This window comes from Accipiter gentilis, chromosome 6, assembly GCF_929443795.1.
Source record: "Accipiter gentilis chromosome 6, bAccGen1.1, whole genome shotgun sequence".
NCBI lineage: Eukaryota > Metazoa > Chordata > Aves > Accipitriformes > Accipitridae > Astur > Astur gentilis.
In genome coordinates this window covers 30,414,373-30,439,828 of record NC_064885.1, presented here as the reverse complement: position 1 = coordinate 30,439,828, position 25,456 = coordinate 30,414,373, and the positions used below count along the sequence as shown (strand labels likewise).

At 34.3% G+C, this 25,456-nt stretch overlaps 1 protein-coding gene across 5 annotated transcripts in view; it reads left to right on the top strand.

Moving 5' to 3' along the window:
* Positions 1 to 25,456, top strand: part of OPA1 (OPA1 mitochondrial dynamin like GTPase) — a 58,257-nt gene that overhangs the window by 3,308 nt on the left and 29,493 nt on the right. For 2 of the 5 annotated variants that reach the window (XM_049802950.1, XM_049802946.1), the window contains exons 2-21: positions 603 to 921; positions 1,244 to 1,340; positions 2,555 to 2,662; positions 3,899 to 3,952; positions 4,586 to 4,653; positions 9,803 to 9,913; positions 14,512 to 14,565; positions 17,265 to 17,369; positions 18,366 to 18,452; positions 19,398 to 19,511; positions 19,840 to 19,920; positions 20,317 to 20,391; positions 20,717 to 20,788; positions 20,937 to 21,036; positions 21,561 to 21,691; positions 22,228 to 22,300; positions 22,393 to 22,465; positions 23,243 to 23,358; positions 23,973 to 24,037; positions 24,628 to 24,704. In XM_049802950.1, coding sequence (XP_049658907.1) covers positions 603 to 921; positions 1,244 to 1,340; positions 2,555 to 2,662; positions 3,899 to 3,952; positions 4,586 to 4,653; positions 9,803 to 9,913; positions 14,512 to 14,565; positions 17,265 to 17,369; positions 18,366 to 18,452; positions 19,398 to 19,511; positions 19,840 to 19,920; positions 20,317 to 20,391; positions 20,717 to 20,788; positions 20,937 to 21,036; positions 21,561 to 21,691; positions 22,228 to 22,300; positions 22,393 to 22,465; positions 23,243 to 23,358; positions 23,973 to 24,037; positions 24,628 to 24,704 — 1,980 coding nt within the window. The remainder of the gene's footprint in view (positions 1 to 602; positions 922 to 1,243; positions 1,341 to 2,554; positions 2,663 to 3,898; positions 3,953 to 4,585; positions 4,654 to 9,802; positions 9,914 to 14,511; positions 14,566 to 17,264; positions 17,370 to 18,365; positions 18,453 to 19,397; positions 19,512 to 19,839; positions 19,921 to 20,316; positions 20,392 to 20,716; positions 20,789 to 20,936; positions 21,037 to 21,560; positions 21,692 to 22,227; positions 22,301 to 22,392; positions 22,466 to 23,242; positions 23,359 to 23,972; positions 24,038 to 24,627; positions 24,705 to 25,456) is intronic. The other 3 variants (XM_049802947.1, XM_049802949.1, XM_049802951.1) reach the window with 3 other exon arrangements.

Sequence of the window (25,456 nt, the reverse complement as noted above, 5' to 3'; positions counted from 1 at the left end):
TAAGACAAAACAATAATGCTGAACTGCAGAGTACTGGAGTGAAAGGAAGTGAAAGATGTCATTAAGTACATGCTTCAACTCCAAACAAGAATCTGCCAAAAAAGGACAAATGTATTTTGCAAAGGAATTTTGTCTGTGTATTGTTTTTTTGAAGTTTGAAAATCCTCTACAAATTTAATGTTCTCTAAAAGTTCATTTGAATAACGACATAGGCCAAACTGTCAAGTTTTCTTTTATGTTGCAAGTTGATCATAGTCATCTTTGGACTCTTAGCTCCTGTTTGCCCAAACTCTTTTACCACAGACGTGTTACTTGCCTTAATCCAGTGCAGAAGTTAAATTTAATTCATAACAGGCTTCATAAATAGTATTTAAGATTTTATTTCTGTAATCACTAGAAATGCTATATCCATTAACGATGTTTACAGGTTTTTATTTTCCTGGTAGCATATCAATGATAGCTGGAAATTGTATTTTCAGAATGATGATCTAATTTATCTGTAACCAGCTAAAATGTAATGTGAATTGCTTCTGAAGAGGTTATTGAGTTAATGGCGTGTTGAGGAAATCTGTTACTTAAGAGTTTTGTTTTTTTTCTTTTAGTGTCATCTGCCGGAGTCTAGCAAATAGCAGCTATGGAATAAAAAGAAAATCACCACTTCAAAACTTGCATCTTATTTCCCGAAGTATACATCATCCCTACTATCCAAGTCCAAAATTTCAAAGACCTCCGTTAAGGATATCAATTCAGCTGTTCTCTTCTCTTAATCGTCTTCCCCTACGCAAAACAAAACTTTTAAGTGTAAAATATGGATACCAGTTCCACAGGAACTTTTGGCTAGCTAGGCTAGCATCAAGGCTTCTCAAAATTCGCTATCTTATATTAGGATCTGCTGTAGGTGGTGGTTATACAGCTAAGAAGGTATTTATCTGTGGAAGCTATTTTATGCATTTTGTCTTTGCTGTTATTTTATACTTCAGAACAGTAGTTCTTGGTATATCCACAAAAATACAATATTTCATTGTTTGGTTAACTAATGATAATAAAGATGAGTGAATATGGAAAATGTTGTTTAGAGAACTAGTACAGATTTTAAAAGATTGAGTAGTAGTATTCATATCTGAAAGATGGTGGGTTAGTATGTTTTGTGTGTAGGTATTACTTTTCAACAGATTGCTCATATGTGTCTCTACATACATTTCTTTTTCTATTTCTACTACATTTTTTTTCCTTTTTGTATTAGACATACGATCAGTGGAAGGACATGATGCCAGATCTCGATGAATATAAGTGGATTGTTCCTGACTTCATTTGGGAGCTTGATGAACATATTGACTTCGGTATCGCAAAAACTAAAATGTTACTCTGTCTAAAGACTAGCACATATAAAACTTAAACATAAGCGTGTAGGTCCTCAGTGCCTCTCTCCAGTAGTATCTTTATAGCTGTAATCAGAGTGCACTTGTTTTGTTAGAGTTTGGTGTGTGTCTTACCAAGGTATTTGTATCAATGTGTTTGTAGGAAGAAATTAAGCATTGGTTAGCATTGATATTCTGTAATTCATCCTTTCATTTGAGAATGTTCTTGGTCCTTTCATACGGCCATATAATCCCATCACTGAAAGGAGAGGTAGAGCATGATCAAGGGGATTTACATGCGTTTTGGTAGGATTTTGCACAATACTTTCTATATGAATGACACAAGTAAAAAATATAAATAGGTAAGTAAAAGATATGTATGAGTAAAAGACCAGTTGAAAATGTAGAATAGTGAAGCTACCTATCTACAAAATTATCTTGAAGATACAGAAGAAAAGAAAATGAAAAATACATACTCTGTTTTCCTGAACCTTCTAGTTACTGTAGTTTTCTGCATATTTTTAGATGAAAGACAGAAATCTAAAAAACAAACACTGAGTTACTTCTTATATGTGTAGGGTAGTAAGGTGGTGTTCTTTTTTAAAAAAAAAAGTTTATGACGATTTTACTACATCTGTGAGCATTGCATAGATAAATGCAGAGATTGAGTAACTGAGGTATATGTTTTCTTGTTTTGATTGTATGTGGACAGTACATTTTTATAGTACTTTAAAGCTAATAAGTTAGGGGTTTTTAAAAGATTACAGAATTGAATTATTTATGAAATTGAATAATAAGCTTTTCTTAAAATGTACAAAAGGTGAGGTTAGTTACAGTTTCGTGTAATTTTAAAACATCCTCTACAAAGTATGTGAGAGGATAATGTATGAAATGTGCTGAAATGCAGCAGTAAGTTTTAGACAATTTTAAAGTACCTGAGGCAACCAGCTTATCAGGAAGTTCAAAGTCTAAAAAAGCAATTGGTTTTTCAGATCTGATAATCTTTCCCAACACTAATGGGGGGAGGTGCATGTAGAAAGAAACTTTTTAATTCTTTATTAAAAACAAAAAAACAAAAAAACCCACCAAAAACATGTCCTGAAACAGTTACTAAGTTTTACAGCCTAACCCATTTTTGTTCACAAAAATAATAGGGAAAAAAACCCTACTCATTATCTGTTGTACTGTTTTCCTAGAAAAACTTATCAAAGCCATTCCTGATGCAGATGAGCTTGCCAAACTTCTGCCTGACTTTGACAAGATTGGAGAGAGCTTCACTTCACTGAAAGGACTTTTTTCTCCTGGTGAGAATAATTTTTCATCTTGGTTTTAATTTTGAAAACATAAGCTATTACAACATGATGTTACAGGTATGTCCTTAGACACTAAAAGAAAGCGGATCCTGAAAATGCATGCCTTTTCATTGAGTGTGTCATCTGAAAGTATTATGGACACAGGTAAGTGTAATGTATTTTTAAAATCAAGAATTCCAGTAGCAAGTACAGACAACCAAAATGTGAAATTGAATATAAAACTAGAATTCTTGGACAACTCCAAACAAACAGAGTGAAAGCTAGATTGCTTCAGTGAGTCATGGAGGCCAGGTGTGTCAAGCTGGAGTTTGGAGAAGGTGAAAGTGGAACTGGACAGTAACAGTACCACAGCTGTTACAGGAGAAAAGAGTTAGATTATTAAGATTCATGGTTCTTAATATTGCAAGCATGTGAAATAAGAGATTTGTAATGAAGATATGCTTTTGGGTTGAATGATATTTTCCATCTGGATGTAGCTCCAGAAGAACTTGCTTGAAAATATAGCTTAGGTACGGACTGCATTTTAAAGGAGTAGGTAGGAGTTCTAAATCCTTCACAAAAGACAAGGCGATGCTTTGTCCATTCAGTGCATCCAGGTAGTAGTAGGCTTAATGGTTTTCAGGTTTTAGGAGACTTAAATAAGACATTTCTGATCGGTGGGCTTTTTAAAACTGAAAATGATGGATTTGATCATCATATCTGACTTGCTAATGAGCACAGCTTAAAACTTCACCTAGTCATTGTTGTAATAATGTGCAAGATTATTCCTATTATATACCTTAATAATTATCAAACCACATAAATTTGTATTCATGAAAGATTATATCTGTGAGGTGTTATAGTCATTGCTCTAAGTGTGTTTGAAAATATTCCCATATCAGTGTGCGTGAGTGTATTTTCATTTTCTTAAAATTGTGTCAATGGCAGAACTAGTTTATTAATCTTAAAGACTCAGTGAGCACCTAAGTAGGCATCAAGTTCAACAGAGTGACAAGTAGATTACAATCTCCTATGTATTTTAGCTATTTAAAATTTAGGCTGTTTAAAATTGTGGTGTTATTGACTGGTATTGTGAGATGTTGCCTATTTATTATCATACTCACATGGGCATAGTTGCCATTTATGATTGTGTGGTCCTCCAAATGAGACAAAGATCCCTCATCTTTGTTTTGCATTTTGTTTTGTATTTATAATTTTTATTTCCCCTCTTCTGCTGATTTTTCACAGGTTACAATTTGGTTAGTGAAGTCATAGGAGCTTCTGATCTACTTCTGTTGTTAGGTGTGTAAAAGCCCTTTTTACTGCCCTTAACCTGCCTCTTTAAAGCAAACTATTAAAACACTACTATACTAAGAGGAGTGAATATCAATGTAAACACAACTATTTGCAGCAATTTAATATTGAATTAAAAATACTTTCCAACTATTTTAAAAAATACTTGGATCCTCCCCTGAGAGAATGAATAGATGAATAGTTGTTATTTTTCTGCCACAGTCCCTAGCAGATGCTTTTTATTTCAGGCATTTTCTAGAAGCTTGTTTTGAAAATCTATGTCACTACAGTATGAAAGAAATTTTTTTTTTCTCATTACAGTATTACCAATGGAATTTGTATTATCCTTTCATGTTTATCAGAAATAATTAATTTTACAGTGTTTTCAGAATTTTAATAGTATAACTGAAGCTGCCTACTACTTTGTGATGTAACTAATCGGAGTCACAAACTAGATATAAAATTTTCAGATGAGTTTTAAACTAAATTACTTTTCAGTTTCTTGAGGTGAATTTTTTTAAATAGTAACTTCAAAGATTATTGAATTAATAATTCATAGGAGTTGAAACTCTCGTAGGTGTAGTTTCAGAATTTTTAAGTGCCTTTTGCATGTTATAATGAGTTTCTGTAATTATGTCCTAGGTTCTCCAGGAGAAACAGCATTCAGAGCTACTGACCAGGGATATGACAATGACAAACAGTACAAGAAGGTAATTACTATCTTGCAAAACTTAAGTGTCTTGACAACAGGTAATTTTTTTAAAACTGCTTCAGCAGCTAGCTGCAGATGTTAATTTGAAGCAGCTTGAATAGATTTTATCACTGAAAATTACTTGAGTATGCATTGTTGTTTTTAATATATAAACAGTACAATAATAAACATTTTGGTGTAAGGAAAATACAAGGGAGTCATAAAAATCTTTAGCAATTGCATTCTTAAAATTGGTTTGTAATAAGAATGTAATTATTATTGGGTATTTTGTGTGCATTTGCAATTTTTCAGGGCATGTTCTCAGTGCACTTGAGGTTATAGCTTGTTACTGAAGTTGGTTTAGGCTTTTATAGTTATTATCAAGCATTTCTGCTTGCAACCTCATTTCTGTTGACATTTTCACAGTTGTTATACTTACTTAAAGATTTCTGCCTTAATAAAGAATTTCTATTTCTTAAAGCAGTCTGTCTTTTTACTTTCTTTATTTAGACAAAGCATACATCACATTTTTGTTACTATCTTCTGGAACAAATGTTACTGTATTTTGATAACTAAAAGTTTTAGCATTTTTTCCTTGAAGTAAAGAAGGTGAAGTTTATTTTTTTTGCTTTCATGAATAGTAGATCTAATTTCTATTAAATTCCTAAATTGTAATCTTGCTCATTCTTTAAAGGCTTTTCATTTTTCCTGTGTATATTTTTTTAAAATTCTTTAAAAATTTGAAGGAAAACAATATATATTGGGGAATTTCTAAATTATTATATATTTATTTTTGCAACTGGAAGTGTCTGAAGTATAACTGGGGCTTTTACATAAAAGCCATTTCTATATATGCAGGCATGTATACATTTATTCTACCTTAATTCTGCATGGCAATATGTAGTGAAACCTGTACAAAGCTCACTTTTTATAACTTTTTTTTCCCTTTAGAACAGTGATGGATTTCTACATGAGAATTAAGTTCGCTTTTTGTTTCTCCTTTGTCAGTAAACTCTCTCTCTATATATATATTTATTTTATTTTCAGTGATTGCTTAGCACAGGTTTCACTGTTTAAAACATAAAAAATACTTTACTATTGATCTGTGAAGAAGTGGCCATCTTAGTTTATTGTCTTTGATAACTAAATTAACTGAGATTTTTACTGAATACCAGTAATATCACTTATACTTATTATTCTGGGTTTTTTTTCAAATGCAGTGACAACTGCATTTTAATGTTGCCAACAGACCTTTGGCAGTGGCACAGAGACAGCCCATATTAAATCAGTATGATTTAGAAAATTTAGTCTGGTGTACTAATTGTTGTTATTCCAATTTTATCCGATATGTTACGCTTAGAAACTGTTGGTTTGCTAATTAACATGATCAGTTTTGGTCGTAATATTTCAAACAAGGCACATATGAATACCTACAAAGTATAATCACTTAGTTTATTGGCAAGCAAAATTATTATTTTCAAGACAATGGGTTAGATGGCCTTTTTAATTCAGTGCTTTCCACTGCCAACCAATACTAGTGTAAGAACTGTGATTGTATGAATGCATAAAGTGCTGTAGCATGGTATTAAATGTGTCTGATGAGCTGGTTTTCTTTGTTTCATTGTGAAAAGATGAGTAACTGGTAAAGGAATCTAGGAATTCCTCATTTGGAGGAATGTTCTTTGAAACTGTTATTGGGCATTGTCCTCAGGTGAGTCTTTAAAACCTCATGTAGAATGAATAAGAAGCCAGTTAGTTCACAAGATAACTTTGAGAGAGTAAATGTTGTCCCAAACACTGAATCAGGCTGTACTGCTTCTTGCCAGATAATGTGTTTATCTCATAATCTCTCATTTAATACAAAAGGTACAATTTTTTAGAAAGATAATTTAATTAAAATTACTGGAGTGTTCAGATAAGTAATTTAAATAATGGAGTTTAAATGTGTTTCTACTTGGATTAAATAAGAAATTTTGTTCTTGGAGAAAGAGAAGATAGTTATAAAAGCTATAGTGTAGTAAAATATTTCAGTGTATTGTATGTGTGGGACTAGTTCAGGCTTGCACTTGAAATAGCAGTATTACCTTAGAAAATTATCTTGTGCTATTGACTGTCTCCAAAAAAAATTTCCTAAAGAGCTTCAGCTTCCTATTAAAGCAAACAAATTCCAAAGCTTAGCCCAATTTAAAAAAAAAAAAATATATATAGTGGTTATAGCTGTGATGGAAGTGGGTGTGAAAAATGTGACTCAAGTATTGATTTAGGGCTTAGAAGCCAGATAAATAAATAATTTAATACCAACCACACGGTCCTTTCTCTGCCTTCGGTGCTTTGATTAAATCTCATGCCTTGAAGAACCTGGTGCACTGTTGAGGATTTGGCAGCACATAGACTGCCTTGCTCTGCCAGCACAGGGTCACTTTCAGTCAATGTAAGAAGCAGCACAGTAATTCTACAGCTCTTCACTACAGCTACTGCTAGAGAGTGAAAAAGAGACTTTAGTAAGGAATATCTCTTGACTTAGAGTTTTTTTTTTAAATGTTCTTGTTTGTTTTGTTCTGTCTTGCAAGTTATGCAATAAAGTTTCCACAATTTTCTCTTTTGTATTCATAGCATTGTTATATTCCCAACTTAATTCCCAGTTTCACGTTATAAGTACTTTGGATAAAATTATGACATTTATTCAAATTCTTAGAAATTGATATCTTTACCTTCCTCATCATTCTCACCCCTTTACATCCGTCAGCATTTTTTTTTTTTTTCCTGCAAGGACTTATTGTGGCTCAGCTTTTCTCATGAACAGTCACACTGAAGTCAATGGGAAATAGTGGAAGAGTCAAGACAGGCAAAAAGACAGGGCTTTGGTTGCTCATGAAAGTGGGACACAAATACTTTAGTCATGAGGAACGTTTAAGTTAAAGGCATAGTCATACTCAACTGAAGTACAGCATATTAACTTTTAATGTAAAATAATGTGGGGTTTTTTTTAAAGCATAGGCAGTAACAATGTCAGTACTTGTTTTGCCTTTTTTTTTATTTATTGTGGACCCAAATTGTCATGATGACTTTGCAAGGTTTGTGCTGCTGTGTGTGTCAGCTAGTGTTATTCCCCTTTACATTGTTTCTTTGATAATAATATAATGACTGTAAACAACTTGGGTTTTTAAATCCCATTAATTAATCAACGTTGATTTTTCTGGATAAAATTATTTTAAAAAAAAAAAATACAGTTTTATACTGGAATGATTGGTTGTTGGGGGGGGGTTGAACAGTGATAGTGTCCAATGACAGAGAGATGTAACTATTTTTGTTTGTGTCCTGGTTCATACCAGCCTGGGTGTTCTGTACTATTTAAGGTTTGTTTGGGTTTTTTTGTGTTTTGGTTGTTTTTGTTTGGGTTTTTTTAAATTCAAACCTATAAAGTAAGAAATAGAAAATAAAGGAAATAAGACTATTGTCTTATATATACAAAGAAGAAAGTGTTATTGAGAAGCCTTTTAAATCACTGTATTTTTTACTTGAATATTTTAAGTGGGGTAACTGTAGTTGAAAAGGGTTTTTCATACTTTACTGTGGAGCAAGTCACGTGGTCCAGATGTCTTAGAAAGTAGCTGCACATTAAATACTTTTGGTGACTTCAAACATTTGTTACAGTTCCTGTTTAAATGCTGAAAGGCCTTCATGGCAGGTTTTGTTCAGTGTTTTTTCTTTTATTATCTTGACTGATAGCATAATGTTTAAAAGGAGTGTGTCAGGTCATATTGAGAGTTTCCTTGTTTGTGAAATGGCAAAATACTATTATTGTTCCTCTAATACGAAGTGTAGTTGCGGGGCTATCTCTCCTTGCTGCTGTATAGAAATGACATCTTTTGTTTTGCCTGAATTCTTGGCACAGCTCTAATGTGTTTGCTAGTCTGGCAATATAGAGATTTATTAAATCTTGAAGTGATTCAGTAAAATACAAGTGTGAATATTTTTCTGTTCTTGAAATGTTATACAAATCACTATTTAACAAATGTTTGTATTTGGTCATTTGATTGTCTCTCCTCTTTTATCCTTTCTCTCCTGTGTTGTTTATCCTTATGTGTACATGCCTGTGTGTGTTTTTCATGCAACAAATGTATAACTTGATGGTAGATGTCTTAAATTCTTACACCGAAGTTCTATTTCAGGGTTTGTTTTCCTGAAGTGCATTTTTGAAACCTTTCATTTCACTGAATGTTTTCTTAGAAGAAGATGTAGTAGTATTTTTTTTAAAGAGCTTTATTTAAATAGTTCATTAATACTTTTGTCCGCACTCTGAAATAAATTGTACATGAAGTTCCAGTAGATGCTGGCAGAGTAACTCTAAACCAATCTTGAAAGACAGCTTGCCATTACAACAATACTTGGTGTGGAGGGAGAAGAGAAGAAAACTAAGCTTCATGGAAATGCTGAATAAGTAAAGGAATAAGCATCGAGTTGCAGGGATTTTGAAGTGATTAGGAAGGATTATGACAGCATGAATTCAAACTGCAGTGTGTTGCTGAAGTGGAGGGGGCTTTTTCTTTCTTTATGCTCTAGAAACTATTTTGCTTCTCCTAGCTTGAGAAAGTTAAGTAGCAGGCAAAGTAATCTTTCTATAAACTGAGTTGCTGGGAATAAGAACAAAATGAGAACTTTCATACAACTAACAAAGTTGAGCCTATTAGCTGTCGTGCACAACTTTGTATAGAATATCCAAAACAGCTGTCATGCACAATTTTATATAGAATATCCAAAACACTCTCTTTAAATACGTGCATGGTTAAGTTGTGAAAAATTGCTGATATTTAAGAACTTCTGGTATGAATAATTGAAATTAAATCCTGAAACCTTTGAGAATATTTTAAAGCCAGGATAGTTGAATATTTTTAAGATTTAGATGCTTAGTTAAAGTTGAATATAATTATAAAATGTAGGTTAATGTTTATTGTTTTGTTCTACCTGGATTTGCAAAATACATGGTTTTGCTGGCTATATCCACTCCCAGCTAGTTAGCAAGAGATATTGCTAATGAAATTTCACTTTTGTTTGAACTGACCCATTCATACCTGTTTTTCATCTGTCTTTGTCATGCCCTTTGGTTTAACTTTGTTCTCCTTACACCCCAAATTTTTCCTCTCCTTTTTATTACAAACTCGTGGCAGGGCCTGCTTGGTGAACTCATTCTGTTACAACAACAAATCCAGCAGCATGAAGAGGAAACACGCAGAGCCGCTGGCCAATATAACATGGGCTCTTCCCAGCAGAAGCGAAAGGTGATGGCTTAAGGGACAGTATGTACTGTATTCACACTAATCAAATACTTCAGCCTTCTGCATTTGAGTTGGAAAAATCTAACGAATTAAATCATGAGCCCAAATAATTATTACAGCCAACTTCACTACAGATGTATAGTCTTGTTTCAGTTTAACCAAGTTGCATTTAAAGCATGGTGTTAAAAGCAGAACAGGTACATTGTGTCACTTTGAAATTGTATGTTCTCTGCCTCTATAAAAACTGTTATTTAAAGTTCATACATTAAAAAGGCATTTAAGGAAAGTATGTGAATAAATATCAAGTCTGTTTACTGTTGCTTGCTTACAGTAGCTCTGTCTTTTAAGAGTATAGGTGTTTACAGGCAATGTGTATCTGGAAACATTTTTTCATGCTTTGTACTGTTACCAATCTGAAAATGACAGCAGCTCCTTAGAAACAATTTTGCACAGACAATTAAATTCTGCTGTTAATACAGTCTCTACTGTATATTCATCCAAGGTATTCCTTTGTTTTCCCTCTTAAAGCACAGTTTATACTTATATGCTGTGGTTGTTGAACACACATCACTTTACTTAGTTAATTTAATCTCTGATCATTTTATTCATTATTATATGGCTGAGATGAATTGCAAGTGCTTCCTAAATTGGGATATTTTAGTTGTTTAATCTGTTACAACCTGTAATTCTTAACCACATTGCTTTGTTGGCTGCTTCTCTGTCCCCAAAAAAGCCTTTCTGATTACTCACATTTTTCAACAGCTTTGGAATTGAGCACTGGATACAGAACTTAATCTTCTGTACCTCTGAAGATGACTGTCACAGAAAGAGGAAGACATTAAATGTGAATTAAACTTTTAGACATAATTGCATAGCTGCAATTGTCATGCTTTTTAGTCCATCAACAGAGGAAATCACTGTTCTCTGAAACTATAGTAGCATTTTAAATTTACTTTATTGCTATATTATTTTTTATGGTTTAGAGTCACAACCCCTGGCCATTCTAAACTGTTAATCTTCCTTTAATTAAAAAAAAATGGTGAAAGGCAATCTTTCCTCATATTTCATTTTTCAAATGTATTTAGTTAATATTCTGTCTGGGTTTAAAATAACACTGATGTATTCTGTCATCAGTTATGAATCTAGGCATTGTATTACAAAATATAATAGAAGTGCAATTATTTGAGATTATTTTATCTCAATAGGTGTCCTACAAATGTCCTCACATTCATTCCTTTCCAGATATGTATTTTAGCAGAAAAGAGTAAAGATGTCTTCAGTGGTCTAAATATTCTCTATTTGTTCAGTTACTCTATTTTTAATAAAGGTAATTCCTTCAGCCTCTGTCAGATTGTATACAGTTTATTAAAAGAACTGGAGTATGGAATAGTAGCTTGAAGTTTATAAGAAAATGTATGAAGACATAAAAATTACTGGAAAGGCAATACAATATTTGATATATAAAAATTTGTCAGCCTAATAAATGCAATCAGGAAAAAAAAAGAGCTCAATATTACATCTGTTTCTGATTGAAATTCTACCTTGTTAGTACTTTCTTGCAACTAATTCTACAATTCCCAAGCTGTGAAATAGCTGCAGTGGCTATCTTTGTAAATGTTATCATGTCCTCCAAGGCAGGTACTCTGTGTTTTCTGAGTGTTGAAAGTCTAACCGCCCTTGCATATAAAAAGTTTTAATTTAGCATTCAAGTGTGATGTTTGGCATATATGCCTAATGATGTGTCTTGTTTGTCTTGCTAATCTTTTTGCTTGAAAAGATGGTAAACTATTTTCTTTAATATTTTGATATGAGGATATAACTTAAAACTTCCAATCATTGATCCAAATTCTCCTTTGGAAGAAAAAATTGTTACAGTCATTGAAATAAGGGTATAAACTAACCTTGTTTATTTTTTAACTGAGTTGGCTTGCTTGCCTGTCTACTAGAGAACATGAACATTTCATTTCTATTCTTGGAAGTTCTGTTGGCCAATACTTGCATATGTTCCATTTTAATTTCTCAATATTAAACCTACTTCAGTTGTAAATTGGATAATAGAACAATCTCACAATCAAGAGAGGGTATCAAAACCAAAAATGTAATTGTCCTGTTGATTTATTTTTTTTGTCAGCCTTTTGATAAATATTTAGCAGTAAAATTGATTAGACTTGTCTAGCTGCACTGTGCACGGCTGCTTCTTACATGCATTTTGTCTGGGCCTTAATATTTTCATTCGTATTACTGGAAATCATTGTAGTTCTTCTGTAGATGATCAATTAGAATTATTTATAGTCTGGTTAGAGAATATACAAAATCAGTAACTGTGTTTTCAGAGGTACTGAATTTTCAGAGGCACATATTTTATACAATGTGTGACAAAGGTTATTGGAAAGCAACGGCTGTGCAAAATGAGTAACTCTATAAGGAGCTTCTGGTAATTTTAGTAAACGGGTATCTGCATCTTTGTGTGCAGGAACCCTTGATTAAAAATGGCTCTACAGTTCTCTCTTCTTATAACTTTGTGGCTGCAATGGGGAAAGAACGAGGAATCTTGATGTACAAACCATGCTGAACTGGATTAAACAAATATCGATGTGCCTGCATAGAGATATTTTAATAGCTGGGGGGGGGGGGGGCGGTGTGAGTAGAAATTATAGATCATAGATTAGTCATATGTGACTGTTAGTACTTCAGATTGTTATGATAGTTTTAGCTTTTATTGGCAACTTAAAATTTTTTAGCAATATTATGAATTATATGTTCAAAATACTGTATGTACTAACGTTCAAAGCACACCTGAACCAAATGCTGAAGCATATACATCATTCTAGAGCTGTTTGTTATTTTTGTTCATAACTTACCTAATTGTCCTTGTTTAGAATTAATCATCTAATGCTAGATAATTCTTTGCTTCAGATCTTGCAACATGTAGCTGTGTGCAATATTTTTGCTTACTGTGTTTAACATAAGTATACTGTATGTAAAAGACGGTGCTCTTGTGGTTAGAGGTAATCTGTCTGTAAGTATGTGCTTCAAAGATGCATCAAGGCCCCAGAAGTACTCTCAGGAACAGCTTGCTTAAGAGCAGAGAGCGGGAAAATGTTAATTGCTTTGAAAATCTGCAGCTCATGGAAACACTTTTGTTTTCCTTTTCTTTCCTTTATTTTCTTGCTTTTTCTGACTCTCCACACCATTCTCTTGGCCCTTCTATTTTTATTTTCCCCTTATGTCTCTGAGGTGGTTTAAGTGTGTGTATATGTAAATGTTTATTTACATATATCACCTTGTGGCTGCGTGCATCAAGTTGTCTGTGTGCTAAACTAACCTTGTTTCTATCACTGAACTAATTAACAGAAATGAAGAGGAAGTCAATTTACAGCACTTCCTCTTTGCTGTTTATGAATAAGAAAATAATTGGACATGGATGGAAGTGTTACCTTGGATTGCTGCCTATGAAGTGCAGGCACAATTCTGTATATTACAGGTTTAATAGCTAAATAATACAAACACTATGAACAACTGGATTTTTTTCTTGTTTAATCTGTAAAAACTGGTGTGAAATTATAGTAACTAAATTGATTTGTGTCTAAATGACAGCTGTCCTGTGCATGTTAGATAATATGCTTTTTCTGATCTGAAGCTAACTTGAGTTGTAAATGTCACATGAGCGAGCTTACATAAGCTTTATTTAAATATTGATGCTTTTACTTATTCTTTCAGTGATTGTTTCAATTATAATTTTTTCTAAATTTAGTATTTCAGCAGTCAGCCATTAGTTTTATGTTGTTTGTAAATATTTACATCATTTGAATTTGTATTGCACCATATATGCTTTTGTCTTTGTTATTAAAAAGGGATTGTTTTGAACAACTGTTTATTACATCTTGATGAACGTATTTTAAGAATATTTGTCTAAGAATGGCTCTAATTGCCTGATCTTATTACATTTATGTCTTGAATTGCAAAATGTTTTGTATTATAATATCCTAATTTTTCCAGTTTTTAATGTAATTTAAATAATTTAAAATAATTTTAAAATAACGCTTCAAGACTGGCAAACTACAATTTATGAAGTTGTGCATGCATGTTTAGGATTATAATTCAGAAAAACAATTATAAAATAAGAATCTCCCTGAAGATTCAGAAATAGTGAATACTCATCTGATAGTAATTTCTGTAGCAAGCAGGTGTTTTAGTGATTGTATCCCATGAAGATTGTGCTGATTCAGGAAATGAACCTACGAGATCCTGAGAGTTTGACCACTAAAATTACATTTACGGCAGTAGCCAGAAAACTCTGAGCAACATGCAGAGTTTGCTTTTCCCTAAGCCCACTTTCCTAATATTAAGTCTTGAAGGGTTAATTTTTGCATTTGCATGTACTGGAAATCAGACCTTTTTTTTTTATGTGAACCTCCTGTTGCAGATGGAACTTTCCATCAGCATCAAATCTCAAATGCTAATTGAAGAATTTTACTTGCTTTAAAATGCATGTAAAGTCAGTTTTCTTATGTGGAATCAAACTTTCTGTTTGTGATTTGGTTACTTGTAGTGGATAAACTAAACAATATGTTAGTAGCCATGATTATTTTTCTTTGTAGGTTTCTGACAAAGAGAAGGTTGATCAACTTCAAGAAGAACTTTTACGCACTCAGGTAACTTCTGAGTTACTGATGTCTTGAGTAGAGATTTACATGCAGCAGACTCAGATTTACTAGACAAAAGCATACCTGAGATATAAGATGTTTGGTAAAAATGCAGGGGTTTTTCCAATCTTTGAGTTTATCAACACAGAGTTTACTCTGTTGTCACAGACCAAAGGTCAGTCTGATCTGTTCTTTCTCTGATAGCGACTGACAGAATGCAAGAGGGACGTGTAAGAATAGGGCAAATGTGTAATCATACTTTCCCAAAATACCTTCCTTGCCTTCAATGCTATATAGTCCTGAAATGTAAAGTTAGCCCCAGAGTGTTAGATAAATACAATGGTGATATTCCAGTTTTAACTTGTTATGCATACTAACTTTACTCCTGACATTCTACAGTTCTCTTTTATAATTTCAATGCTACTAAATACATCTGTGATATCTTACATGTTTAAATGGCACATTTGTTGCAGAAAGGAAATGAGTTTACTTATTAAGGAGTTACATTTTAATCCCTTAATCTAGGAAATATTTCTAGTAAAAAAGCTTTTAAGTGCATTTGCTGACTAAACATCAGAGGTTGAAGAGGAAAAATAGACATCTTATGGGATATGTGGGATGAGATATTCAGGTTATAGTACAGTGGCATTCAGGAGAACCAAAGTATTTTTTTTTGTTTTCTCCCATCAAGAAAAATGATAGCAGGTATGATGCTAGAGTTGTATGTAAGCCGTGCAGTCTTAATCAAAATCTGTTTTGTGAAGCAGTAAGCAGTTCTTTCAATTAAAGCTGTTTCTATGATTGGACTATTTGATATGAAAATTGCTATGGGCACATTAAAAGCTTTTTCTGTGCCCTCCCTTTGGGATTTAACAGAACATTTAATCCCTTTAAGAAGCTGAAGAGGGTGGTGCCATTCAGAGTGATGTCCTTTAAAAAAGAATCAGAAAGTGAAAATTTGAACAATAATGACAGCTATTGGTAGGATTTTTTAATATATGTTTCTAAAAAAAATGTTGCTTCACAAAACCCAAGCCACTTTCAATTTCTGAATGTCTTCCATCTAGTTCAGTTGTAATTTAATATAGCCTGACAGAAGATGTGCTTTTGCAAGTGAAATCCTGTTTTCAGTATTTCCTTTTGTTACTTCTGTTAAAGAGAAGCCTGCTTCATTAGCTGGCGGGAAAGGAAAAGATCTGCAGGGATCAGCTTTAGGATCACTGCTTTTCAAACTGGCCTTTTAAAAAGTGCATAGCCTTACTTCAGAGGCCCTAGGAGTTCAATAACAGACATTTGGAAAGCCCATTTTTTAATATGTATTTCTGTATAAGTGAATACATACATGTTACTTTGTTCCCCTTACATAAGACTTACACCTACAACCTGACAAGGTTAAAATAGTACTAAATCTAGTATCTTCTATCAAGGATGCAAATACATACGAGCGTACATTATTTAAGAACAAAATCACAAAAATAAAATTGTTTTAATGTTCTCTGAAATTTGGTCTTGCATTCAGTAGATCATTTAAGAACTCCCTGCATCAGCTCAACCAAGGAACATTTCCAGCCCTTCTAGGGGCTAGGTTTCATAATATTGGGCAATACAGTGTGCAGCTGCAGATCTGGTTTACAAAGAAGTATTTCATCCCTTAGGCAGTCCTTACAGAGCAGGAACCATGATTCCTCAGTTATATAATTTACAGTTCTGGTTTAGACAGCAATACTCTTTCCTCGTAGGTGTGTTGCCTTACAGCAAACTTGTAAGGGTTTCCTGTGTTGCACCTTAATGGGGCTTTTCAATGCAAGTGTGGTATAAGGTGGTACTCCTTCCTGTCACATTAATTGAATTGAACTTCACCAAAACTCATTCTGACAAAATTTTAATCTCCTTAATTAGCAATGCGGAACTAGTTATTTTTAAGATAGACTTTTTTTCAGGGATGATGCATATTAGTCGTATTAGTAGTTACTTTGGTTTGCTTGCTTATTTTTCTTAAGTTAATGTACAGTTATTCCTTTGTTGTATCTATAGGCTTCTTGTTTTGATACAGGGGTTTGTAACCTCTTTCTATATTTGCTCGTTTTGAAAGCATTTATTACTTGCCTTTTTTTAATAACAGCTTGAAATATGATCTTAAAAGTACACTCAGGCCAAATACATTTCCACATCATAGAAAACAATTTTCAGAGTAGGTATCAAAATTTCATTCATATCTCATCTTCAGAGGACTACCATAATCATCTTCTAAACAGGACTGAGCTGGTACAGTTGTTTCTTGAACTGAAGTTGTATCTTGGGTCTAAACTAGGCTTGCAAATTCACGTTTAAAGCCCTATGATCTTTCTGATTGAACAGCCAGTTCCCACTGATGCTAATTTTTGTCTGACTGCATATGTGTAGCTCCTTTGAAAATGATGCTTGCATAAGATGCTTAAAGATTGATTTATGTATACCCAATTTTGAACATTGTGGTCTTATTAAAAGTTTTGAAGCAAAGGTGTTGTGTTGCTGGGGGGAGAGGGGGGGGATCTAACAGTCTTCTCTTGATGGCCTTGTATTTTCAATAAACTGTAGCAACCACAAAGGTTTCTATGTTTTTGAAAGACTTGCCTGAAGGGTAGTATATTTTTCATAGGTAAAATTTTGCTCACGTGAGTGTACTATTTCCGTAATTACAAGAGTATATTTGTACCACTTTTCTGTAGCTCAAATACCAAAGAATGCTTGAGCGATTAGAGAAGGAGAACAAAGAATTAAGAAAATTGGTACTGCAAAGAGATGACAAGGGAATTCATCAGAGGAAGTTAAAGGTACTTACGTGTTACAAATCAGCATAGAAATGTAATTATGCCATATTTTCCATGATGCTATTCTAAATTGTATTTGTTAATTCATATATGAACTTCTATCATTTGTTATATCTATGCTAATTTTTTGACATGTTAGGCTTTTATTCTTTTTTTTTTTTTTTTTTTTTTTGACCTATATAACTTTTGGAAATGGTTTCAGCTGAAGAGCACAAAGGGGTTACTAGGTCTAACTAAATAACTTACCTAAGTGGGAAATGTGGATTGCGTTTTTTGATGTAGCTTCACTGTATTTGCTAATAAATATGCTTCCAACTCTTCTTACACATACAATCTGATACGTTTGTGCTTTGTAATGGGTCTTACTGAGTTTGGTAGGAATATAGTTACAGGGTCAGGAAACATCTTTTAATGGCCCTGTATAAGTCCAGGGAGTTTGAACTAATTAAGCTTTTGCTTTTGTCTGCCAACATCCTCAGCATTCTAAAAAACAGATGTTTTTTGCCTGTCTCTGTGTCACTTGCTGACCAATGTGGATCTTCCTCTTTCCTCTGGGAACTGGAAGATAAGGAGTTCTTATTTGTACAGAATGAGGTTGATAGCTCTGTGCCCTTGTTAATGCTTACTGTTCATCAAGCTGAAAATTTAAGTCTAGATGTTTAATAGAAGAAACTCAGTTCAGCTTCTTAACTTGGAAACTGTGAAGTCTGAGCACTGTTGCTCACTTATGCTGTATGTAAGAGCTCTCATTTTGCTTTTTCAGCGAGATGTGTCTGCAGCTGTAGTATTTTCATCCACAGAAGGCAAGGGATGACTTTACTTGCTATTGTAATGCATAAAACAGATCTGTGCTACAATATAGACCATTTAGGTTTCAAACCATCAGGAGAGAATAAACACATTTTTACAGATGAGTTTACAGAATATACAGATGAAGTAGTCTGAAACTCAATCTTTGTTCTGTTAATTGGCTGTGTTTTCTCTCTATTTTTTTATTAGAAATCCTTGATTGATATGTATTCTGAAGTACTCGACATCTTGTCTGATTATGATGCCAGTTATAACACTCAAGATCACCTACCTCGTGTAAGTAGACGAAAAATTCAAGGTTTTTTTTCTGAAACACCAGTCTTAGAATTGAATAGAACATTTAATTGTACTCCACGATAATCCCGAGCTAGTGCTAGGCTATTTTCTTGTAACTCCAGGGTTTTTGCTTAAGACATGTTCTCCATTTTAAATGCAAGAAGAGAATTTTGAGAATAACCAATGTAACTATGTTAAGTCTGCCTTAGCTTGTAGATAAAACCCTATCTAGATACAGATGTTGCTGCTGTGCACAGCCTTTCATTTTAAATGGTTTCAGTCTGGGCACCCCAGCCTTCTCGGCATGGTGAAATGGCTGTTGTTTCCCAGTGTGTACCAGTGGAGCTGAGAAGGTACGGTGCCGGGGGCTAACTCCCCTCAGCAGTGTTGCGGTTGGAGGGGGGGGGCACGAGAATTTGGCTAGCCTGACTGCTGGTGCAGGGGAGAGCCAGGAGTGCTTTCTGCTTGCACAACCAACCGCCTGTAGTGCTGGTGGCTTCTATAGGAAGCCAGTCAAATGGGGAAATGGCAGGACCTACATCAAACTCAGCCTTCTCCAGGCAGAAGCAGCATCTACCAGAGTAGTCATCAGTGTTTCGCCTGCTGAAAGGGTTTTGTACAAGGAGAGAAGACCCACCTGCCACGAGAACAGCAAGGCCTTCCTCTCCCCACGAGAACAGCAAGGCCTTCCTCTCCTCACTAGGTGGCCTGGCAGGTTAGGCCCTCAGGGCGCTTTGTGGACTGTGCTGTCTTAAGCACAAGTCAATTTTTCTGCATGACTATAAGTTAGCGTTCCTTCAAAGATTCCATATTTAAACCAATGCATTTGTTGTCAAACATAATGCAGCCAGTGTTGATACAGATTAACGTCTTTTTAGTCAGCTTTTGTCTAACCTTCCAAACTGTCCTGCTGAAAGCCAGTGGCTGTTTAAACTTTCACTAAAGGTGGTCGTGGTTGGAGATCAAAGTGCCGGAAAAACCAGTGTGTTAGAAATGATTGCCCAAGCCCGCATATTCCCTCGAGGGTCTGGGGAGATGATGACACGTTCCCCTGTTAAGGTAAGAAACATCGTAATCTCTGAATCAGCATTTGCCATATTCTTGTCCCTCTGATTATGCCGTTAATTGAAGTATAAGTGAACATTTGCTTATAAAATGGCATCTAAGCAAGTGAGTCGTTGGCAGTCAATGACAAAACTTCTGCAGGCCTATCTATGATCCATATATACTATCAGAGTAGTAGTAATTCCTACCATAAGTAGTCCTGTGTTAAACAAGCATTACATATACTTGTATGTCTGCAGTGGGAAGTGTACATATGCTGTGTACTTCTCATGTTTCTCTGTGTTTTTACCATAATTTCTCATATAAGACTTTTACCGTTTAGGTAACCCTTAGTGAAGGTCCCCACCATGTGGCTTTATTCAAAGACAGCTCTCGGGAGTTTGATCTGACCAAGGAAGAGGATGTAAGTGTAAAGACTGGAAGTTAATGTGACTTTTATTAATTCTCTGAAAAAATTTGTGTCTTTGAGCTGTTAGCCCCTGTTTAATTAGAGTGAAATATGTTTAGTGGGGCAAGGCATTATATTAGTTATTAAATTATCTTTTAGGGTGTTTTTGGCTGGCACTGAAGTGGATAAAATGTAGGAGGAGCTCTTGTGCCAAGACATTTTTTGGACTATGCAGGGGCCTGCAGGTAATCTGTCATTTAGTGCCTCAGTTACCAGACTTAGTTATTCGACATGCATATGAGATAGTATTTATAAAGAGAGATCTTAATCCCTAAGTAAACTTTTCTATATTGGTGATTTTTCTTCTATCATGATTATAAGGAGTTTTATATTTTGCTCTTCTCAAAACAGCTTGCAGCTTTGAGACATGAAATAGAAATCAGAATGAGAAATAGTGTGAAGGAAGGGTGCACAGTTAGCACTGAGGTAAGACATCAAATATTTAGTGGCAAATACTTGTACATGTATGTCTTCCATGAGTATTTTTAAAATAGGAGACTGGTGAATACAGTTTGTGTATACTTAATATTTTGCACTGTACAGAGTGTATTTGGACTGTTAAAGTAGGTTTTATTTCACAAGTACATGCATATAAAATTGTACTTATCTCTTAAAATTACAGGCTGTTGCTGGTTTAAAGCACATGTTTGTGTAAATATGCATTTATATAATTTTATATATGTGTGTTTGTGTATGTCATTACATACAAAGTAGGTGTGTATAAACCTTTAATTTCCATTTTACTTCACAGACCATCTCCTTAAGTGTGAAAGGTCCTGGTTTGCAGAGAATGGTATTGGTTGATTTACCTGGAGTCATTAGTGTAAGTATGCAATAAATAAATTTTTAAAAAACTTTAAGAGATGTAAGTGAGGTAGCGGTATTGGTGAGAACATTAGCTGTTGTTTTTCTTTTTTACATCTTTCTATTTTCTTTTTTCCTTTAAATATATATCTCCATATACATATTAGACTGTGACATCAGGTATGGCTCCAGATACGAAGGAAACCATCTTTAGCATCAGCAAGGCCTACATGCAGAATCCTAATGCCATCATCCTTTGTATTCAAGGTAATAAGAGTCTAGATGGTTATCCACCTGGCAGGATTTTTTAAATTGTGATTCTTATGTTATTCTGGGGACTCTCCTGATTATATTTTTTTTTCCATTTGTGGTAATTTATATAGTGTACAAAACAGCATGCTGTGGAATGTGTATTTATAAATTAAAGCACCTTTGTTATTTGTGGCAAAAAGCAACTTTTTGCTAAGGGGTTTTTTGTCATTAAAAATGGTGGTGACAGTAAAATTCAAGATTTCTTCAAAAGTGTTTTTGGAGGCAACACACAATAATAGAGTTTAATATTTTGAGCAAGCTGGTGCTTGTTCAAAACTTATACAACTACAAGAAACTAATTTTTTTAATGATACTGGGAATAAAGCAGATCTTCACTGTGTGTACCCAAAAATTGAATATAAGTGTAATTTTACTGATTTTAAGTTGTAACATAAAACTTATTTGGTGCTTACTATATCTTCAGTACTGCATGTTAGATTATAGTCCCTAAAATATAACTTTGGTTTTGTTTATTTTAGACGGATCAGTGGATGCAGAACGCAGTATTGTCACAGACTTAGTCAGCCAAATGGATCCCCAAGGAAAAAGGACAATTTTTGTGTTGACTAAAGTTGATCTTGCTGAGAAAAACGTGGCTAGCCCAAGCAGGGTGAGTTGACACTTTTTTTTCCTCACATTGTGATGGCTAAAGTCACACATGGAAAAATACCTGAGATGCTTTCAGAAATATTGGACCTCACCTACCTGTTCTAGATGTTTTTGAGTGCTTATTTCTGTATTCGATGTGATGATTTGGGGTGGGGGGGCTGTTGAGTGGTTGTTTTCATCTCTCTCGGGCTTTGCTTTTAATGATCTAAAAAAAAGCTTGACTACAGCTTGCTATAATACCGGTTCCTTTCATGCAGGTGACCTGAGCAAGTTCCATTTCCTGAGAAGGCTTTAGGATATTCTGGGATAGGCTTTTTCACTTTATTTGTCTTTTGCTATGTTATGTCTTATTTGTTTTATGCCTTTATCATTTTTTTTTTCTTTTAAATATCAGTAGAATTCATAGTCCCATGACAAACTGCTTCTTATAGTAGTCTGCATAGATAGAATTAGATCTGGTTTTAAAACTGCTGAAGGAAAGAATGCCTATGTGCAAAGTTAACCACATTTTTTTTTTTTAATCCTTTATTTACATAGATCCAGCAAATAATTGAAGGCAAACTCTTCCCAATGAAAGCTTTGGGTTATTTTGCAGTTGTTACTGGAAAAGGTAAAGAGAGTTTTGCTTCTGCTTATTTTCTCCTGGATAGCAGAGAAAACTGTCTAAATGGAACTGTTGCAGCACTCTTTTTCTTTCTCCAGGCAACAGCAGTGAAAGTATTGAATCTATTAAAGAATATGAAGAGGAATTTTTTCAAAATTCAAAGCTGTTAAAGTATGTTGCTATTTATTGCTTTTACTAAAATGAGCCTGTGTTAGTAAATGCTAGTATCAGTTTTTCTTGTTGAACTTAAAAAAACAATTGCAGTGTGGAAATACTTTTTGAGATTTAATCTGCTTAAGTATCTTGTTGAGATGACCAAGTTAGCCTGGTTTACTAATGCTTACTGTAAGTCAATGGAGAGAGACAGGAATTTTCAGGCAGCACTTGATTCCACTGCAGTTCTGAGCCTCTCTTCAGAGGTTTCTGTGTGTCTTCATTGGCTCTAGAAGAACTAAGTTCCCAGTGTATGTCTAGGCACTTTATACACCTGGGAGGAGTGAATCCAGCCCAAATATGAGTTGTAGTGCCTCTAAATATCAGTCATCTTGCTGTGACAACAATGTTGTATTCAAAGGGTTAGCTTGTGTGTTCTGCTGGAAGTTCATTGAGCAGAGTTTTGATTTCACAGGCTTGTATTTCTCAGGAAAGCAAGCTGCTTGGTCTTTGGGACTGCAGTACCTGCACTGCAACCTGTAGAATAAAAATGTATTTGTGGTGGGGTTTTTTATTTGCTTGTTTTGTTGGTTTTTTTTTTTCTTCCTCTTGCTTTGATTATCTGCATTTAATATTTTGGAGGAAGAGATTGGAATTTGGGTTAGGTCCACATTGACATGTTATTCTCTGCTTCTCTGCTATAAAAAGCAGAGCTTTATTCTTGTGAGGAGAAAATGTGGGCCAGAAAGCATGGGTATGCATAGAAGAATTTCCTCTAGCTATCTTTCTTTACAGGACATGTATGCTGAAGGCACACCAGGTAACAACAAAGAACTTAAGTCTTGCTGTGTCAGATTGCTTCTGGAAAATGGTGAGAGAGTCTGTGGAGCAACAAGCAGATGCTTTTAAAGGTAAACATCTTTTCAAAAACCAAGTGAAATAGCAGCTTGCCGTTAAACAGTTCATTCTTGCACACACATATAATACTATTTTGCCAGCATGCTTGGGGAGTTGTGCTTTATGTATTTTATATGATCAGCATTTCTCATGAATTGGTAATTGTCTCAGTTAATATTTACAAAAACACATTAAAAAAATAATTCATGGTATGAAGGACCCGCTTGCTCTAAAAGCCAAGGGAGTAAATAAGTGTGAAGAAAAAAATCCAGGGTTTTTTGTGGGCAAAACACAGTCCTTCCACTGGATTCAGATGTTGTTTGAAATGGTTTCCTATATAAAGACACCATCTGCTCAGCCAGGGCAGGGCTGACTTGCACAGAGCTGGAAGCTGAATGGCTCTCTTTCCACTACATTTTTTCAATGCATGAATCCTGTAATTTGCAAACAGAATATCTGAGCATAGACAGCAAAAAACTTTGCTCATTTGCAGAGGCACTTAATGTTCTTGGAGAGTTTGTCGTAAGCAAGATTTGTGGCAAGTTTTGGAGCTACTAAACTTTTAAGATAGTCTTGAAGTGCATATAGACAATTAAAAAAATTAAGGCCTTGTTTCTGATTTTTGCAGCCACACGTTTCAATCTTGAGACTGAATGGAAGAACAATTACCCCCGGTTGCGAGAGCTTGACAGGGTAAATTACATGACTGCTTTAATTTGTGTGCTACAAAGTGTTGATAATGGATTAAAATTTATGCCATTTAATTTCATTTGTAAAGGTTTCTTAAAGTTAACATAAAGTACTGACATTTTAAAATGTGAGGACAGTGTAACATTATGTTTTATGAAATAGCGTCCTTCAAAATTGTGATACTTCAACACTTAACAAGTCCTTCACTCCTCTAGTATACAGTTAACTTGCCCGCAGGAGTAGGTCAGTGTTTCTTTGTGAACATGATAGAACTGGCAAAGAGAAGTTACGTTCCCTGGTCTTCCAGACAGAATAACAAAACAATTATGATCCCATTCTCTAGTTCTTTTGTAGAGATCCTGAATATTCAAATGCCATGCCTGGCCAGAGCCGTGTAGGAGATGGGTGGGAATGTGTATGGTAAACCGGGGTAGCTTATGACAAGCACATACATTGTCCAGAACATGACCAGAAGGTATCATTTTAGGCTTAAAGGCCATAAGAAAAAGGTTTTGTTTTTTTTACTTTTTGTATGGAAACATGATCAAAATATACTTAAAATCTTACTATTCCATATTTTTCCTTTTGCATAGAATGAACTATTCGAAAAAGCAAAGAATGAGATTCTTGATGAAGTCATAAGTTTGACTCAGGTCACACCAAAGCACTGGTATGGTAATTTTTTTCTTTTTTCCTTTTTTTTAAATTAACTAGCAGAAGTTTGTCTTTAAAATGCAAAGAGTTTTAGTAAACAAAATTCTTGGATATAAATAAGAACTGTTTTTCTTAGGACAATGTATTATTATGTCCTTTGTCCCTGTGGAAGTAGTCTGTTTATTATTCTGAATCAGCAAATACTTGTATAATCCCTCGACAAAAATTATATGATGTCAGTTTGTGGTTTGTTCTGTTTTTATACAGTATAATGGACAATAGATATTCCTCAAAAATTAAAAGGAACAGTCATACTAAAGGTATTTTCAGATGTTCATTTGAAGTATTAATCGGTAACTCCTCTTGATGTTTGGTGTAATTCCTGGTTCTAAAAAGAGCTGATCTGGATGTTTGAGAATTTCATCCTGCGTGTGGATCTTCTTGGTAGCCTTAACCAGGTAGCACCGTACTACACTGCCCTTCTTCTTTTCAAGGCAGACAGAGGTGTGAGAGAGAGCACTTAGCCTAAGTATTTTAACAGTGTAGCATCACTGCATAGTAAAGCCACTGTAGATGCAGGCTGAGAGGAGAATAGCCAACGTAAAGGATTACTTTGATGATGGCCTGTACCACAACTGAGAACCACAAATAAAAGATTTCTTTAATGCCTTTGCCTTCAGTGACCTGAATGAACTGTTACTTGGTTATAGATTAGAAATCAAGATGAAATGTCTGATTCTTAATGACATTAGAATAATTCTGGGTATG